Genomic DNA, 21,255 nt, shown 5'->3' on the forward strand with positions numbered 1-21,255 from the left:
ACTTTAAACATGAAATTGTATGCAAATCGTACTTCATACAAGAGTTTCATTTTCATGTCTGCAAATAAATATTACCATTTGATTGTTAACCAAATATTGAAAAAAAAACAAAGGTAATTGAATATATTAACGGAAACAGTAATAACTCTCTTAAGTTGTGGTACAAAATCCAATTTTTTTTTTTTGAAATTTCAAAATTTTTTGAAATTTTTTTTTTTAAAGATCATTTTTTCGAGTGGTCCACACCGGTCCACTTGAAATCAACATGAGTGATGTAGCCACATATTTCAGCTATGATCTCGAACTGAAACCTGTTGCGCAAAGTTGCGCAAATTAAAAATAATGTAGCTTTTGTGCATTTACCCACAGGCAAAACGTTACATATGGCTTATGCAATTTTGTGTAAAAGACAGAAAACGACATCACAGACCCCATCAGCATTAAGAGACAACTAAAGCAAAAAAAAAATTTTAAAATTAAAAATAAAAAAAAAATTAAAAATTAAAAATAAAGAAAAAACTTTAAAATTAAAAAAAAAAAAATAAAAAAAAAATTAAAAATAAAAAAAATCTAAAAACAAAAAAAAAATTCGGAGAGAATAACCTTACCGTAAACCTCCACGTGGTACTCTCTGGGGTCGTAAAAAATGTAAAAATGAACTCACCAGCTAATTACGGAAGTAAAAATGTATTTATAGTATTCAATGAATTTAAAATTTGCTAAAACTAAGGTCAGATTCGTCATCACTGATCCCTAAAACCCCGAAATATATATTTTCAGCTTAATTAAATGAGTTTTTGAATTTTGTCCGCCAGCGCCTTCTGGTAGGACCACTGTGCAACAGTCACATCAGAAGTCATCCTACCTAGCGACATACACCGACTTATTCATGAACAGAGGCAAACTAAGTTACTTCGTGAATGGTCGCATTATAAACACCATTATTCCAACATTAACCCCAAACGTTCAAAACCTGCCTATCCATCATCGGTACCCACCAACCACATTACCCCATACACACGACTCCGTATTGGGCATACCATAATTACTAGCGTACGCCTATTACAGGGTAATACATCCAACACCTGCCCCTTCTGCCAAGCAACAGTCAGTGTACATCATCTACTGGTATCCTGCCCAGAACTTGCTTCTCAAAGGCATCACCACTTCAGCAACACAGATCCCCTTCTACTTCTAAAAGAAGCCACTGAAGAAAACATCAAAAATATTTACAAATTTCTGAAGGACACCGACCTACTCCGTCGTATCTGATTCAATATATATCACCAGCCAGCCGAAAGTCTCTGCCTCTAGCGTTGCATTTGCTTAGTTTACTTATAATTTTATTATCATGTAAGCTTTTAAAAATAAAAAATAAATAAATAAAATATAGAAGAGTCAAACCACGTCAAGTGGGCCCCGAATTTTCCATCAAATTCCCGATTTTAAAATCAAATGCATTTTTGGATAGAGAATTTGTCACATAATAATTGCTGTGAATAGTTTTTTTTTTTTATTTCGCTTTTTGTTTATGTTATTAACAATTGAATTTTTTTGCATGATATTCTTGTAAAATCAATATCTCAGAAACTACAATTGATAATTTGATGAAATTTATTTCGGTTACCGAAAAATGTTTACTCTACCGATTTAACGTTCAAAGACTATGTATTTGTTGAAACAATAATTTTTAACGATAATTTTTATGAAAAATCGCAATTATTTTTGCGTTCTTCACGCTCCAAATGGACAATATTACAGTCAGATTAAGCTCACAATGCTCACCTTTAATAATCTGTAAAAAAAACTTTGTTCATCCAATCCGTTCTGAAGATATCGAATTTTTTGTCAGTCGAGGCACTACGCACGAAAACGAACTTGCATGAACATGACTTTGCGAGTCGTGCAGTCGCCGCAACTTCTAGTGTCAGATTCCTATATAAAATAATAAAAATAATAATATAAAAAAAAAAATATTATGAATTGTTATGAAAATGGTTCGACCTGATGAGTGTTGCAATCCGTTGGGGGGAAAAAGGTCGTAATTGCGTACGTCATTAGAAAAGGTGAACAATATTTTACAGGAACTTGGTGAACCGCCAATAAAAAAACGACGTTTTTCAAAATTAAGTGATATGAATGTACAAGAGACAATAGCAGAAATCATCAACGAAAAAAAAAATACAGCGAAAGTAAATATTCAACAAGGAAAAAAAATTGAACTCAGTATTTGTGGAGAATATATAGTCTGCTTACGTGAGAAAAAAAATACAAATGATAAAATTCAATTTTAACAACGGTACCAGATGAGGTAACATCGAAACAAATGCGTGAAACATTTAGTATTTCGAAAAGGATGGCATCAAAAGCCAAACAATTGAAAAAGAAAAGGGGGTTTGGATCTGTGCCTGATAAGAAGCGCGGAAAACGTATTCCGCACTCAACTATTGAAAAAGTTAAAGCTTTCTATTTATCAGACTATTGCAGCAGGCTGTTACCTGGGATGAAAGATTGTGTAACTGTTTATGAAAATGAAAAGAAATTAAAACCGCAGAAGAGATTGTTACTCACAATTTGGTGGATTTATATGAACACTTTAAAATAGAGTATCCTGACATTCAGATTGGTTTGTCAAAATTTCGATACCTCAGACCACATCAATGTATTCTTGCAGACCAAAACGGCACGCACAATGTATGTGTTTGCAAAATGCATCAAAATGTGGCTCTAAAAATATATGGAATCAAGAAAGAACTTTGCAAACGTAAGATCGCTTTTAAGGGGGGCCTCTACTGTAAAACTTAAAAAAAATCGATTTTTTACTTTTTGTTGAAACATACTCAGAAACAACTCCAGAATGTTCCATGAAAATCTTAAAAAGAAATCTTGAATAGTTTTCAAGTTATAAAAGTTTTCGCAAAGCAGGTATAAACTGAGCGCTCGAGCGTTTTACGGTCATATGCGCTTGATAATGCGCTTGTTTAAGCGTGTTTTTCTCGAAACCACGTTTTCAAAATTGCCCACATCACAGCTCCGTGAAAAATTAACATATCAAGCTCAAACTTTGATAGTATATTTTTAACAATATTTACTAGTTTTTAAAGCTATGGTGGGAAAAAATTTATTATTTATAACCCCTTTTTTAATAACAAAATGACAACAAAAAAATGTCGATTTTTTAAAAAACTTCAAAAATTTTACAAACAATTTTTTTTTTTGCAAGTAATAGGCTTAACAACTAAAAATAATGATATATAATAAAAAAAAATTGGTTTTTTTCATTTCAGATTTTTTTTTAAATGCGCGACAACAAATACGTCTTTGAACGTTAAATCGGTAGAGTAAACATTTTTCGGTAACCGAAATAAATTTCATCAAATTATCAATTGTAGTTTCTGAGATATTGATTTTACAAGAATATCATGCAAAAAAATTCAATTGTTAATAACATAAACAAAAAGCGAAATAAAAAAAAAAACTATTCACAGCAATTATTATGTGACAAATTCAAATCCAAAAATGCATTTGATTTTAAAATCGGGAATTTGATGGAAAATTCGGGACCCACTTGACGTGGTTTGACTCAGAAGCAAATGCTTTGCGTACACTATGATAACATGCATAGCTTTAGACGCTTAATATGAACAAGAAAATTACAAAAACGGTTTTATAAACGAATGTGTCTCATTTTAGTCAGTATGCAATTTTCTTGAAGATTAAATACTACAATGAAGCTGATTTTCATTTCATGGTGCATGCCTCACAAGGGAATAATATTGTTGTTTTCACTTGTTAATATAATAGTCAGGTATGAGAAAGTTCGGCGGCCGCCGTAGCCGAATAGGTTGGTGCGTGACTACCATTTGGAATTCAGGCAATGGCAAACCTCCGAGTGTATTTCTACCATGAAAAAAGCTCCTCATAAAAAATATGGAACAACATTAAGACGCACACCACAAAGAGGAGTATGAGCTCGGCCAAACACTCAAAAAGGTTGTAAGCGCCATATACTTATGTATACCTATACATAATAAATATGAGAGAGGTCGGCTGGGCTGTTATTTCTACCTACTGATTGCGCCTTGTAGACTTATTTTGACAAATATAAAAATATCTTTTTCAGGGGTTGATTACGTTTCTCTTCCAAATTAACCCCGTCGTATTTTTTATATTCAAAAATAACACATTTATATCAGGTCAGTCAATAAGTTCGTGCGTATTTTACCCATAGTTTTACTTTTGTACGATTTTTGCATACAAAAAATTATTCACAGAATATAACGGAACTATTTATATTTTCTTCGATATATTGTGCAGTCAACAAGTGATTTTAATCGCAGATAGAAGCACGAATTGTTAAAAAATAAAATGGAATCTTCGAACGCGTATAAGAGGCATATTTTGTATTTTTTTTATAAGAGTGGTAAAAATGCAATAACTGCTGCTGCAGAAATAAACACTGTTCACGGAGAGCATATCAGTGTAAGGACTGCGCAAAGTGGTTTTCAAAATTCCGAAGTGGTAACTGCGACGTGGAGGATGCCCCGCGCGCTGGTCGTCCTGAAGTCTTAATTTCGACGCTTTGGTCGAACTCGTGGAAGCTGAGCTAAATTTGACAGTCGATATGATAGCTCAGAGTTTAAAATCATCGTATGGAACAGTTCACAGGCACCTGGTTCAGTTGGGAAAGATTTCAAAGCTGGGAAAATGGGTTCCGCATAGACTTTCCGTCGCCAACCTTCAGCAGAGAGTGAATGTGTGTTCTCAGCTGCTGCAACGGCTTGAAAATGAAAGTTTTTTGAACCGTATCGTTACGGGTGATGAAAAATGGGTCCTTTACAATAATCCTGTTCGCAAACGCCAATGGTTAGATAAAGATGAAACACCAGAACCGACCCCTAGATATGGCCTTCAACCCAAAAAGATTCTCCTGTCTATTTGGTGGGATATGGCCGGTATTGTTTATTATGAACTTCTGGAACCAAACCAGACGATAACTGCTGATTATTATTCCCATCAGCTATCAAACCTGAATGAGGCACTTAACAAAAATCGACCGTCTTTAGTGAATAGAAGCAAAGTTTTGTTTCACCACCAAACATTAGGCAAGCTGAACGAGCTCGGATGGGAGCTAATGCCGCATCCACTATACTCTCCGGATATTGTACCTTGCGATTATCCCCTTTTCCGTGGACTTAAATCCCATGTGAGTAAGAAGAACTACTCCTCAAAAGAAGCAATAAAAAGGGATATAAAAGCGACCTTTAAAAAACGCACGAACTTATGGACTGACCTGATATTTGAAAAAAAAATAAATAAAATAAAATACAAGTGGACGCTTTGCTGTCCTGGGAACGTGAAAGGTAGTTTTCCAAGTCTATCTTTTTCTAAATAAATTTTGGTTTCTCTTAATTATTTCCAAAAACAAAACATATTCAACAAAAGCAAAGTATTGAAACAAATAAGGGGTATGTTCAACAATGCATTATAATGCGCAACATACCATTTCAGAGTGAGCAGTGCGTTCAAAAATGCAAATATGGCAGTACTGCAAATGCAACGCGTTCTTAAACGTAATTTTTGTATCAAAAGTCGTGCATTATTTGCAGCAAAAATGTTCACACTGCCAATAAATACGCTACTACAATGTCTGATGAAAAGTGGGTATTTAATTATTTATTTTAGCTTTTAATACAAAAATTGATGAAAAAAAAACGATATTTAAACTTTATTTTATTATACTTTTCTTGGTTTTAGTGACATCGGAGATAAAATTACTGCTCAGAGTCCGACTGAGCATGGAGAACGAGTTCACGTCGGGAAGGAGAAAAAAGAGCGTGCTCTGGGCTAAGGTCGTAGATGAAGTAAAAAAAGTTAATAAAGATTTAAAAATAGATAGAATGAGAATAAAATATATCCTCGGGAAACGATTTTATTGTTTCAAAAAAAGACTTATTTTTGGGGATTTTCCGTTTTGATATTAAACTTTTGACAAGATATGTACTTCTTTTAAGCTTTACACGGTTTTTTTTTTTAATTTAATAAAAGACTATCGGTTTTTTCCTCACATACATCGTCCATGACCAAACTTAGTAACAATTCCATTTTACTGCACAGCGCGTTCGTAAATCCACCGCAGCATAGGGTGGGAAAGCCGATGAGAAACTGAACCGAGTGGCAGGATGGACAAAAGTAGCAAGTAGCTGGTTGGCAAGAGAGATTCTACGTTGGATTCTCAGCCTGACATTATTATAGGTGTTAATGCTGGTTCCTAAATATACGAAGTCTTTTACAAATCATAACGAAATCATAACAGTAACATGGGTGCCGATACGCGAGTGCGCCTACTGTTTGTTTGAAGACAAAATGTACTTCGTTTTGTCCTCTTTCACCACAAGACCCATTCACTTTGCCTCTTTATCCAGTTTGAAGAAGGTAGAACTAACAGCGCGGTTGTTAAGGCCGATGATGTCAATATCATCGGTATATGCCAATTGTACGCTCTTATAAAATATTGTGCCTGAGCGATTAAGTTCTGCGGCTCGTACGATCCTATCCAACATCAGGTTAAAGAAGTCACACGACAGCGAGTCACCCTGTCTGAAACCTCGTTTGGTATCAAACGGCTCGGAGAGGTCGTTCCCAATTCTGACGGCGCTGCTGGTGTTGAGCAACGTCATCTTACATAGCCGTATTAGTTTTGCGGGGATACCAAATTCAGACATCGCGGCATACAGGTAACTCCTTTCCGTACTGTCGAATGCAGCTTTGAAGTCGACGAAAAGATGGTGTGTGTCGATTCTCCTTTCATGGGTCTTTTCCAAGATTTGGCGTATTGTGAATATTTGGTCAATGGTAGACTTTCCAGGTTTCAAGCAACACTGATAAGGTCCAATCAGTTGGTTGACGGTGGGCTTCAGCCTTTCACACAATACGCGCGCTAGAACCTTATAGGCGATATTTAGAAGAGTAATCCCGCGATATTTTTTCACAGATTGCAGGATCACCCTTCTTATGGGTTGGGCAGAGCACACTTAAATTCCAGTCGGCAGGCATGCTTTCATCCGACCATATTTTGCATAGGAGCTGGTGCATGCACCTCACCAGCTCCTCGCCGCTATGTTTGAAAAGCTCAGCCGGCAGTCCGTCGGCGCCCGCGGCTTTGTTGTTCTTTAGCCGAGTTATAGCTATTCTTACCTCGTCATGGTCGGGTAGCGGAACGACAATTCCGTCGTCAACGATGGGGGTATCGGGATCTTCACATTCTCTGTGACATGCACAGCTATCACTGTTTAACAGGTTCGAGAAGTGTTATGTGTGTTAAGTGTATGTTATTATCACACCCCGGAAATGATCTTTTGTAATATAATTTGAACGAAAGGACGCTTCTGATATCAATACAATGCCATATATTAATTTTGAGAGCGACTTGTTACTGAGAGCGACTTCGTGTCCGCATTCGGGAATAGTTGCGAAGCAATAAAAGGTATTTTGGATACTGGAGATCGTTTGATAAGAGGTTTAGGGAGATTAAGAAAAAAATAGTGTTTCACCAATCCAAGTTGATGACACACCAGCGCATTCATCTGTATTACTTAGATTAGTTGGAAACTAAAATAAAAGAAACACAGAGACTACACAGCTACCATTAGTATGTGTACTCACGTATTTTTCATTAAATTTAAGTATATTTTCTAAGGTAACATCACAAAAAAAATTTACTCAAAATCCCATAGGATTTTAGGAGGCGTAAAAAGATCGAGGCATTTTCTTGTTTTACTTTTTTTAATTTTCGTTTATTTCGTTTAGCTTCTTACGTTTATTTTACTTCAAATTTAATATCCTAACTACAGACGTGGACATATGATTGAACGTATATTTTGTTTATATATAATATATGCATTAATATGTAGGTATAAAGTAAAAGATTTCAAATCAAGGATAATAAATAATACGACAATAAAGCGACAAATTGAACATACAAATAGAAAACAATGTGATCCATAATATAATGAATATGTATGTATATATACATGTATATTATAAAACTACGGAAACGAGAACAAAAAGAAACGGTAACGTAAACGAAATCCGTTGGAGGAAAAACAAAAGTAGCTCAATGTACATTAAACAAATATATATAAAAGTAGAATTTGCTTACAAACAAATGAAGGAATTCAAATTGTGGAATTAGTTTAGTTTAGGAATTAATGCAGTAGTGTAATCGCAGTGTATGCACGTAGATACCTATGTTATGTCTACCTTTTCATATTTCCAGTGGCGTGCAGTTTATGCATTGCGTTTTCTCTTTTTTATTTTTGTGTTTGTAAAGCAAAATAACCTTTTCAAAATAGTGAAAAACGAAAGAAATCGCCTCGAAATAATGTCATAAGTGTTTTACGTTTCGGATAATACAAAAATATTAACTTGAGCAAATTGAAAAGAATAATTTGCGTTTTAGCTGCGATCATTAATTTTCACTCGCTTCATCGACTTTTTTTATTTTGGGTTTGTGAATTTTTATGAGTTATAAAATTTGAGTTTTGCAAGCCGCTTTTCAGCACGAGTTTAAGTGTTGTGAATTTTGAAACAAAAGTTATCTCTATAAGATTGGATTTCAAACTTAGTTAGGCTGGAGCGCACTGAAAAACTGGCGCATAGCGAAACGACACTTTCATAGCGCCTGAAAGTAATTTCAATCAAATAATTCACATAGAATTTTAGAGGTTCTCCATAACCTTTTCTTTTAACAAATACAAATTTTAATAAGTGGGGCTTATCTTATTTTGGGTAAGTAGCTGAGGTTATAAAAATATCTTCATTCACCTCTTTTCTTCAATTTACTTTCGTTTTACTCTCACCAACTTTTTTTAGGCGTCACTTTCGCGTTATATTTCAAAAAACTAAAAATATATATATGAGAATATAAATGTAAATTTGTCGAAGTGATTTTCGCTCAATCGCTTACTTTTTAATACGCTTTCTATCATTCAAAATGATTCTCTTTTAAAGATTTTTTTCCTTTATCAATTTGTTTTTCTTTTCTTTGATTTAATTCGCCTTTTCGAAAGTTCTTTATATGTATTGTTTATATAAGTATGTTGTATAAATAATTTTAAAATAGCGTAAATCTGCATATGTATAATATTATATAATATAAATACGATGAAGATCGTAATTTCTTTTTACTGCTTTCCCATTTATATGCATATCTTTTAAACGTATGTGTATGTTTTTGTTGTATAATTACATTCCTAATATAGTAATTACTTGTAATTAAAATTAAAATATAATTATCAATATACATACACATAATATATTATATATAGGTAAGTAAATACATATAGTAAATATAAATTAAAAATAATAGTATTCGTTATGTGTGTATGCATGAACGACGGCGACGGCGTTTGTTTCAAATGTATGGTGGTTCACAACTCTTGGCAGACACTGTAAGACACATACACAATCATGTATACACATATTTTTCAGGGCATCGAAGTGTGAGCGTTTTTATATGTATGTTTGTATTGTATATGTGGGTGAAGGAATAACTTTGTTGATCGATGTTGCCTGGCTACAGGCAGATATTTTTGTCCTTGCGGTTTATGATGAAGTGCTGATATACGAAGCGCCAAGGGCGTGTGGAACTTATTTCTTCATTTGCAGTAGAGCTATTTAGGTGTACGAGTATGTATGTTCTGGTGCATGGTCGCATGAGTGGAGAGTTGAAATAAAAAGTGGCTGAAAAAAAGTTAGAACTAAGCAAAAAACAGGTAAATAAAGGAAAGGAATCTGAATATAAGCTGAATGCATAATTCAGTAAAAAATGCTATATTAAGAAATTATCACGAGCTTCAAAATTAATGTACACTCCGAGAAAAACAAATCATATAAAGTAGCAAATCGATAATGATCGTGCTTCTAGAAATAATATTATAATTATTTAAGGGGGGAGCCTGGTTTATAAGGTAAAAAAAAATCATTTTTTTTTCGTTTTAAGCGATTCCTAATATATTTCAGAATATTCAAACAAAGTTACAGAGCCTAATTCTCAATATTTCCGTAGATACAAAGCCAAAGGTAGGCGAGCGTTAGGTAGTTACGCTGTGACCGGACAGCTATACGAGTAGTACAAACTTTATCTTCTTTTCTCGACTTTTCATTTTTATGATTTCTTTGAATTGGCGTACATGAATGAAAAAAAACTAATGAACCTTTTGAAATGAATCATAGCTTGTTCCCTTCAGTATTAAATTCTCTTCTATTTGAACTAACAAAATAGATAAGATAGATAAGATTTTTATACCAAGTTGAAGTGATTTTTTTTTATAGAAAGGCATTTTTTTCTTTAAAACCTCCAAAAAGTTGAAATTTGGAATTTCTCTCAGTTTTCTTAGTTCATCTAGAATAAAAAATCATGATAATTAGAAATCCATTTGAATTTTTTGCTTTAGACAATAATTACGAGCTGTATCTTGTACGCCAGTTGGAAACTCCAGCGTTGCAGCGCTCTACTAATTTCTATGTTTAACATTTTTTTCAACTTATTTTAACAAGTACAAACATTCTTTATACTTTTTAAATGTTCATTAAAAGATAGAAAAAACTTTGCAGTGCTAAATTAATTTTTTCCTTAAAAAAAAAAAATCGCAAAGAGATGCAATTTTTAGATCTCATAAACCAGGCTCCCCCCTTAATCACGAATCTGCTTTTCTGAATGGTTCCATAGACCCGACACCCGCCAACTTTTCTTTATTATTACTATATTTTTACAAAGAAAAAAAAATTTGAAGAAAACTAAATAAAAAAGTAGTCAAAACTTAGCAATAGATTGCGCTTATATCATTTTGACTGCCACTATATATGCATACCTATATTATGGAATTTAATATTTTATACAATATATTTATTGTTTTGCAATGGCTAAAATTATATAGAGATGCTCACAAGTAAGTGTTTCGTATCGTTACTGGTGATGAAAAATAGGTGCTTTACAATAATCCTGTTCGCAAACGCCAATGGTTAGATAGAGATGAAACACCAGAATCGACCCTAGAGATGGCCTTCACCCCAAGAAGATTCTCCTGTATATTTGGTGGGATATGGCCGGTATTGTTTGTTATGAACTTCTGGAACCAAACCAGACGATAACTGCTGATTATTATTCCCATCAGCTATCAAGCCTGAATGAGGCACTTAACAAAAATTGACCATCTTTAAAGAATAGAAAACCACCTTTAAAAAACGCATGAATTTATGGACTGACCTGATAGTTGAGATAAGCAACGCTATACAACTGGCAGAACAACGAAGGATGCGACAAAAATGGGAGGGATTGTTTTAGTGGCTAATATAAGCTTTGATCTCCTAGGTAAGAATGCCATTTGCTTCACAAATTTTCCCAACTTTCATTAGTCTGGATATATACTTGAAATGACTATAGAGACCTATAGAGTTAACAGCTAACACCGTTAGCTCGTATATTCGCAGGTATTAAATAGTTCCAAGCTTATACAAGTTATTACTTGAGGAATTTTGGCGCCGCTGGTTACATATCTGATGGCAATTTTTATAAATTCAAAATGGCGGAATCGAGATGGCAACAGAAAATTGAATTTTGAGCAAGGCCCCAAAAACCACCGCTCCGGTAGCTTAACCTCTACCCCTAGAAGTTCGAACTAATGCATAAAACATGTCTACATACTAAATATGCATTTTTTAAACTCTACTGGTATTATGCATTAAACCTTTTCTCTGTAACTACTCAAAAATTGTTTCTTTCACTTACCAATTCGATTTTTTTCTTTATTCATTTGTTTCTTATATTTTTTACGCAATTTTATTATACTGAATGTTAAATGCGAAAAGATTCTTCACACTCGTTTGTTCTTTGTTTGTTTGTATATGTGTGTGCTTTAGTATACTCATTCCTGTTCAAGGCTCTTTGAGTCGCTAGCGATTGTGTACCCTTCATTTCTTTTTCTCTTTCTTTCTGTAATTGTAGAAATCGAAAAAAAAGAACGAAAAAGAAAATTGTTTTGAAAAAATTAAAGGTATGCATGTATGTTTGTAACTGTAAATAATAAAAATGTGGTGGAAAACAAATACATACATCAATAAAGTATATCTTATACTCTAGCAAAATATTTTAAACATAGTAGAACATAATTTATTTATTTTGAGAGAAAGAGAGGAAAATAACTACAAAAGAAAAAAATTATGAAATTATTAAAATGAAGGTATTGAAAGACAGTAAGGCGTGCCGAAAAAAATTATAAATTATAAAATGTGATGGCACCAATAAAAAAAAAAAACTTTATCTACAACAGTTAAAAAAAGGAGTACATAAGTATTTATATAATTCATGTTTTCTTATGTATACAGTCTATGGATGTTTTCCAATAATAAAATGCGTTGAAAACCAACTTGATAAAATTCTACATCAATCTTTTTTTAAATCACATTTTTTTTTTTATTTCGGAAAAGTTGCAGTTCAATTGAGGCACCCTGATAGATGTTGCTTAATATCTGAGATGAATTTCATATTCCAGTTTCGATGAAAATGAAAATCTCTTCGGTACTAAATAATTTCTACTATTTAGATTGTACTTACAAACTTCTATGCTTTCTATTCAAGGGTGCTTTCCAGCCTAACTACATAATGTATATTGCATTGTATGTATTATAAAAAAATATACAAAACATTAAAACAGAGAAAGCCTCGAGTACCATACGAGAATATAAAGGAATCCAAAAACAAATTATAGAAGCAACATATTTACTTTTACCTTTACCTTTTTGATATATGTAAATTTGTTTTTACCTGCACTATTTGCAGCGCATAATAGGCGCTTCAACGCTGCAGTATGCATATGAAAGAATATAAATAAAAAATACCGGTTACCATTAATTCTTTAAGTTTTTTAGATTTTTAGGGATTGAACGTGCTGGCTGAGAAGTTGGCTGGTGAGTAATTGGCAGTTAAACGAACACTGCCGGTAATGATGTTGGATGTGCGGTAGTAGAGTTTTTGGTTGTGAGGGGAAGTCTTATGGTTGTATTAGCATTTTAGAAGAAGGAATTCGTGTGTTACATAATGTTTGTAGTTAAGATGCTTAAGGCTTTTTTTTGTTATTTGTTTTGTTTCGCCAATTCTGCTTAGCAAAACAGCATCGACCACCAGGCGCAGCCACATAACCATCTGCAATGCAATGTACGTTAGAAAAAAAACCAGAGGAAGAGAAAGAAAAAAGAAAACGATTTGCAGGTGATAACCAATTGTGAATTTTCTTTTTAAATTGCATTTGAATTTTGCTTTAATTTAAAAGATATTTATTACCAACAAACGAAGAATTATGTATGTACATAGTAAATTACAAGTACATATACATATGTATGTATATACATGCATATGCACATATATTTGTATATTATATGCATAAATTGTACTGTTACTAGTATTATTTAGTCATTATGAAACGGATAAATTGCTTGCTCGTATTTACAAAGGCAGCGTAGTTGCAACAACAAACATATAAATAACAAAAGAAAGTATAAGAATTGAACCACTTTTTAAAACAGTTAATTGCATTGCTAACTGTGCGCACTTACTAGCGTTAAAAACATATAGTATATACAAATAAAATGGTGAAGAGAGTAAGCGCAATTGAGTGTAAAAAATGTTAGCGAAAAAATAAAATCAAAATAAAATAATAATTTAGTGTTGTAAGAGTTTGCATGAAATGACCAACAATAAAATTTTATTTAATTCAAACACAAATCACACAATGGTTTCAGACATTAATTGATGCACCTTGTTCGTTTTCTAAGGAATTGCCTTATACATACAATAGTTTTTTTTAACTATATTCAAAAGCCCCGTCTTTAAATTAGGCGACTACGCCACTTCGGCCAATTTCTAATGGTCACTAATATTAATTGTTATTTTGTTTATGCTTTTTGTTTATTTGATTTGACAATCATCCGTAAGTTCAATACTCAGACAGTTTATGCTTTATTTGCTTCTTATAACTATGTTCATAGCAGTCAACGGCAGTAATAGCATCATGCTCCAAGAGCAAAACTTTTCCCACATTTACCGAACAGCAACACTCAACTTACTCATTAATAAATGGTTGTTAGCCACTCTAGGCGTTATGCTTGTATGCATCAGCCCTACGTTGCAGTACTAATACAACATATGCATTCATCTTTGAGCATACGTATGGATATTAGTCATCAAAAGTATTGTTTAATTTTATGAAAATTTCTCAAATACCAAATTTGAGGTTCTTACGAAACTGATCAGTTTAGTTTTTAAAACAATAGTTTTCTCACATCAGAAATACACTCGGGAAGTTTGCCACTGCTTGCCGGGGGGCAGCCGCTATAAGAAAAACAACATTTTTATCAACTGGTGTTTCGTGCCCATGTAGGTTTCGCACCGAGGTCATACCGCATGGTAATCACAAATAAGCCCATTCGGCTACGGCGGCTTATATACATACCTTCTGCTCAAATATGAACGAGACTTTATCAATAAAACGGTCCGCGGATGACATATGGCAAAAATAAATTATATGTTTATATTTTCATGAATACAAAATTTAAGATTATTTACAAAATCGTTCAGTTTATTATTCGAAACAAAAAAACCGATCAGTCTCGTCATCAAAACACAAAAAAGTACTTAGCAGATTATTTTCGCTTTTTATGTACTTTTTTCGAATATCAATTTGAATAGCTAATTCAGTGAAATACAAAAATCAGCAAAACAAAAACAAATGTATTCTCATCCGAAATAAAATTAATAACAGGTACTAAAAACAATTAAATGAATATGAGTCCAGTTCAATTATGAGTGTCCTCTTGCCATTATGATATCCTATGTTCTACTTAATTAAAATTTGTTTGATTCATTTAAATCCTTCTTTTGTAGCACGCCCACTTTTTTCGCCGAAAAATAAATGGAGAATTTTCATTTTTTAGTGATTTTTTTTCTACTTGCTGCATTCTAAAGGCCCATTATCTCGTATAGTTAACGTTTAAAGTCAACGCATTTTTAATTTGTTTTGGGATTCTTATTTCTAATATTTATTACGATTTTGTTTTTGTACCACTCAAATTTAATTTGAATGTGCATACGGCTTATAAATTATATTTTTTGTAAATATTTTTTCTGATATTGCTTTATATCGTTATCGTATGTGTTTGTTTTAACTAATTTTTACTGTTGAACTTTAGCAGTTTTTACTGATAAATATGCTTGTATGCTTATATGTTTGTGAGTGTGAACCGCTAACGCTAGAAACAAGTAAAATCGGAACATTCTATATACTACTTTTTACTGCTCTATAACTATAAATTTTAAAGTTTAATTATAATTTTTGTCTTGTGCTTCTCTCTGCGTGTTGAATTGAATAATTCTTTTTTTTTTTATTTTGTTATATCTAATAAATTTTGCATATAATGCACATATTTTAAGGTGATTTTCCTTTCTAATTTTCTTTAAATTTATTCGCTGAACTGTATCCTCTTTTAATTTGTTTTGACTTTATATCTTTTTTTCTTTGTTTTTTTTTTTTTTTCATAAGCTAAAGCATATTTTATTTTCAATCGAGAGTTTTCACAGATTTTGTGGTCCAAAAGGAAGTGTCAAAATTTGAATGTTAAACATTTTAAAAATTTATTAAAATTCAATGAATTTGAAACAAAAACAATCAGTTAAATTTCAGCGACTTTAGCTTTAAAACTATTTTTTATTTAATTTATTGACCTATGCTTTTTTGCCATGAATATTAATTTCGTTTACTAAAAACTTGTATAAATTTTAGGATTTAACGTTTAATAAGCATATTAAATAATATTTACAAATAATGTATACAAAAAGCAATTCAATTATATACAGAAAGCGCAAACATAGAGACGCAACATGAAAAACAAAATTTACAAGTATGGGGGTATATTTAGATAATTTATTTTATTTCAAAGGACATCCCTATAAACCGATTATAGCAACTTTAACTGAAAGATAGTAATGGGCAACAAAAAGTTAAGGAACTAAGGAAAACAGAGTAGCACTAAATTATCATATGTAAGTAGAACAATCTAATTTTTTACTGCTAGTTTTTTGTACTGACTTTGAATCGACAGGTAAGTATAACATACCAAACAATGACTTCTTTAAGCAAGAAGTTGCAATATACAGTCGTTGACAAATACTTAAGAACGATGCGCTGTAACCAGTTATGGAAAGATTTATAATATTTGCAAATATCGTCCTACGTCAATCATATTTGACACTTGTGAGCTGGACAGCTGCAGCATACAAACAGACAAGCAATGGAGTACGTAAGGGTCAAAATAAAGATTTCCGTCATTCAAAATATTTTTTTTTAGTAAAAAGTTGAATGGTTAATTTTGCGCCACCCGATTAATTTTGCGCCACCCACATATGGGCAGAGTACGGTGCCGTAACAGTACTTTTTGCGCTTGAATATATCTTTTTTCATATATGTATTGTATGTATATATTTCTCTTGAAGGGTTCGCATTAATTTTTTGCGTTAATAGGAGCACCCATTCTCGCTTGAGACCTCGAGTGAACTGGTGTGCTAAATTTTTCAGTAAATTTTTAGCAACGTGCTTTTCTTACGATATAATTGACTTCTAAGGAGAAAAAATTTTTCATCACAAATTCATAAGTTTGGTAAGTTGTGTGTTAGCGCCGGTTGGCGCCATTACTGTCGGTGGCGTCGGGTGTTAGTAAACGTGTAATGGCCCATTATTTCGGCCATCGTGTCAGCCGACGAAAGTGATTTTGAAGACTTTGCTGAGAGTAAGGCGCGTAATTTAGCGCAAATTATGAAAAGAAAAAAAGGCACCTGACCGCGTGGGGAAGGTGGTGCAAGCGGGCGGGGCTGATCTAAACGAAGAGTTAGCAAACATAATCCCCCAAGATACGACAACCAACAGTAGTCCCTCTGAAAGCGTCTGTGATCTGATCCAGGGGCAATCAGGGTGCTCCAACTTTGCTAATGTTTCACCAAAGCAACAGAGTCAAGACGGAAAAAATGCAAGCAAACCTGGAAATGGAGAACAAATAGTATATACAGATGATCATACAGGACCAGCTTTTGTTCTCGTAGACATGACAAAATGTGACCTGTTTAAAAATCAAAAAACTTGAAGCGGAATGGGGCTTTATCAGCACATTCGCCACTGAAACATCCAAAATTTAGATTTAATTGAGGCTGTGGGAATTTTGCTAAAAATGAACAAATAAAAGCCATGAAGCTCAAACCCTTCATCCCGAAATCCGCCATTGAAACATATGGCGTGATCAGAGGAGTTGCACTCTACCTCTCAGAAAACAAAATACTCAAAAATATCAAATATGAGATAAAAGTACTCTCAGTATATGGTATCGTTTTCAGCGTAGATCAGCGGACGGGACCAATTTTATCCCAACAACAACAGTCAAAATTGGCTTCAGCGGAGGAACAGTCCCCAAAAACGTTATCTTACAATATTCTAGTTTTGGTGTAAGACACTTTTTTCCCCTGTGCGTCAGTGTCACAATTATGGCAGACTGTGATATACACTAAAAGGATGCCGCTCAGGAAAGAGATGCCTGTAGTGCGGCAAGCCTGATGGTTGCAAAATCTTAGCAAAAGATAACTTGAATAACTATTGCACTGCCCTACTCAATCGTAGAATCCTAGATTACAAGCTTCAAAATGTTCTCATTATTTGGAAGCTGGACCACTCTGGTATAAAACTAAATGAAAAAGCTGACTCTATTGCAAAAGAGGCCATCGACATAGGGCTGTCATTACTGGTCAATTTCGCGATTGATAAAGCACTCAGAAATATCAAAATGAACATCTACAGGGAGTGGTTTCAAAGGTTTAATGAGTTTTCTTAAAATAATCCCAAACTTTTTGACAAACTGACTGACAAAATTTCATCTAAACCATGGTTTAAAGATTTCAAAAACGATGCAAGTCTACGGTACAAACTATTTGTAAAAACTTTGAAACATCCAATTCTCTGGAGAGTAAGCCGCGTAGTGGCCGGCCCAAGAAGCTCAACCGGAGAGATGTATCCTTTATTCGCAAAGCAGTGAATCAGAATCCGAAATTACATGCTACTGATTTGGCCCAGGAGGTAGCCGAGAGGTATCAAATTGTTGTCCACCCACGTACAACAACCAGGGCCCTTAATAATGAAGGTTACAACTGCAGAACTCCTCGCAAGAAGCCCCTTATAAGCGAGAAAAACCGAAAGCTTCGTCTGGAGTTTGCAAAAAAGCACCTTAATAAATATAACATATTTGGATACGACGGCAAAGCCAAAGTTTGGCGAAAACGAAATACTGCCATGGATACTAGAAATCTGATTCCGACTGTAAAGCATGGTGGTGGCAGGGTCATGGTTTGGGGAGTAGCTGCAGCCACAGGAGTTGGAAACCTCGTTTTCATTGAAGGAAATATGGAACGCTTCCGTAGACAAACTAGGTCTAGGATCGAGATGGATCTTTCAGCAAGATAATGACCCGAAGCATACTGCGCAAATCGTCAAAGACTGGCTGCTGTAATATGCTCCAAGGCAACTTTATTCACCTCCACAGAGCCCGGACTTAAATATTATTGAGCATGTTTAGGAAATTTTGGAGCGAAAGATTTGGAAGCACTCTATTACTAGTGCTCCAATCCTCAAAGAGAAGTTGCTGGAGGAATGGCAGACTATCTCGGTGGAGGAGCTTGAAAACTTGGCAGCTTCAATGCCCAGACGTTTGCAACCAGTCATCGATGCTGGTGGTGGCCCAACAAAATATTAATTTCCACAAATTTAATCAGTTTTCCTAGATAATTCTTATTTTCTAAATTCGTTTGTACACTTTTGTCAGTGCCATTTTTGGTTTTTCGTGAACAACTTTTAAAGTAATTAGGTACTCAAAATAATTTTTTTTTTACATTTGTTATTAATTAGACTTGAAACAAAACTGCATCATTACATTTCTATTAAATGCTTTAGATCGTAAGAAATTAAGAAAAAAGGGGTCGTACGCAACGGGTCCGCAACTGTAATTTACTCGTACTTAGACGAAGGATTTTTTTCCCCATTACAACTATTTAAAAAAAAAATATCAAGCAAATTTCACCCAAATTTTCCTTTTTTTGGAAAATTTTTTACTTTTTTTTTCTTTCCTTCGTTCAAGCACGAGTTATGGTCTTAACTAAAACACTTATTTTTGTTTATTCATTTTTGATGATCCTGTCAGGAGTTATGCTGACAACGCGGACGTACCTTTTTTTCGAGGAGTCACCGGAAATGACGTCACAATGGAGGAGTTTTAATTGTTTTTTTTTTAAATTTCAGAAATTATTCTTTAAATATGTATCTATAAGACATAAAAAAGTTTGAATTAAATAAATCATTTTTTACACAGAAAAAAAAATTATTCAAAATAGACCTTTTTTTACCCGATGAAACCCATGTAACCCCTTAAATTGTCAAAACAGAAATAAAAATCAGTGGAGTTATATTTTATTCAGCTTTGAAACGAAAATAAATAGAGTTGGTCTAGATGGAAGGAAGTACGTGTGGGGACCAGAACGTGCAGAATTCGACGCCAAGTTCATCTCACCAATCATAAAGCACCGGGAGGCTTAGTAATGGTGTGGGGTTGCTTTTCGTGGAACGGTGCTGGGCCAATTCATCGTATTGAAGGTAAAATGGATGCGGTCAGTACGTTCGGATACTTCAAAATGTAATGTTGCCTTATGGGGAAGAGAATTTACCCGTGATTTGAAAATTTCAACAAGACAATAATCCGAAGCACACTTCTCATTTGGCCAAATAGTTTTTCGAAGACAATATGATCACTGTAATCACGAATCAATTGAATCAAGACGTAAAAAATGCACTTAGTATGCAGAATATCATAAATTTGGATCAGTTATTTGGCCAAATATCAGAAATTTGGATCATTACAGGCCAAGGCGGCATGGGAATCCATTCCTGTTGAACGTTGTAGAGGTTTAATAATGCCCATGCAAAAGCGCTGTGTAGCAGTAATAAAGCAATTTTTATGATTTTACAATTATTTTGCTATGATCTTAAGTTTTTTTCGAAGGACTTTCCAACTATCTTTTTATACAATACATGAAGTAAAAAAAGGTTTTTTTTATATAAAAAACTGATACACATTGAAAAGATTTCAAATTTATAAAGTAAAACTTAATAAAAAGTGATTTTATTGAAAAAGTCTCAAATGGAGAGAACTGAGTATCGATCTTAAGTATTGATCTTAAGTATTTTTCAACTGCTGTATGTATGGTATGTACGTAAATATGGGGTTTAAAATGAAAAAAAAGAACATTACGATATCCTATATCATTGAGAATAAAGACATATGAGTAAACCGAATGAATGCATGAATGAGAATGAAGCTATAAAATTTAACTTCAAAATGATTTAATCTTCATTTTATCTTCGGGTGATTTTAGACCCAATTTCCAATAACTATTGAATTGGTGTCAAATGGGTTGTTCTTCTAGATTAGATGTGCCAAAAGTATTGTTAGAATACTATAACGGTCCTTAATTGCTGCCTTTAACACAAAAATAATAAAATATTATTATTATTATTAGAAGGCCATTACGCACTGCGACCAGAGCTGATCTATTGTGAAAGGCCTATTTTTGTAACTCTAGAGTTTTAGGCTTTTTAAAAATTTTAGCACAATTTTGGGTTTGTTGTTCCAAAGATTGCATGGATATACTACGATGCCACCATGGTGATGAAGTCTCTGTCTGCCCAACGCAGGACATTCACAAATCACATGTTCTGAGCTTTCTATGTCCATTTCGCAAAAGCGGCATACATTGGTCTCAGATGATACCTCAGGCTGCAGTGACCTGTAAGAATCCTGTTAAAAGACGCAGATCTACTCTGCTTAGTGAGAGAAGCTTGTCAGATATTCCTTTGTTGGGACTTTGGAATAGTTTGGCTTCACGCTGACCGGCACAGTTTAGCCAGTGTGCAGCAAATTTTCTTTCTTCCCATTTCCTAAGGAATTGATTAATGTGGCCTTTTGTGAGTCCACAGAAAGGCTCAGGATCAGTAAGTTGCATATTTGCTCCTCATCCATTTCATTTCCCTCATGTCCCGGAATCCAGCCTAGTGTTACTATGTTGAGGTTTCCTAACATGTTGAGAAGGTTTCGGCAACCATTTACCAATTTAGA

General features: G+C 33.7%; 1 protein-coding gene across 4 annotated transcripts in view; it reads right to left on the reverse strand.

The window, feature by feature from the left end:
- Nucleotides 1-7,306: 7,306 nt before the first annotated feature.
- Nucleotides 7,307-21,255, reverse strand: part of LOC128871832 (PH and SEC7 domain-containing protein) — a 113,435-nt gene continuing 99,486 nt past the window's right edge. For 3 of the 4 annotated variants that reach the window (XM_054113929.1, XM_054113927.1, XM_054113930.1), the window contains 2 exons: nucleotides 11,792-11,995; nucleotides 7,307-9,761 (listed from right to left, as the gene is read on the reverse strand). In XM_054113929.1, the coding sequence (XP_053969904.1) occupies nucleotides 11,974-11,995 (22 nt within the window). In that variant the 3' untranslated portion in view covers nucleotides 7,307-9,761; nucleotides 11,792-11,973. The remainder of the gene's footprint in view (nucleotides 9,762-11,791; nucleotides 11,996-21,255) is intronic. The other variant, XM_054113928.1, reaches the window with a different exon arrangement.

Source organism: Anastrepha ludens, chromosome 2 (assembly GCF_028408465.1).
Source record: "Anastrepha ludens isolate Willacy chromosome 2, idAnaLude1.1, whole genome shotgun sequence".
NCBI classification, from domain to species: Eukaryota; Metazoa; Arthropoda; class Insecta; order Diptera; family Tephritidae; genus Anastrepha; species Anastrepha ludens.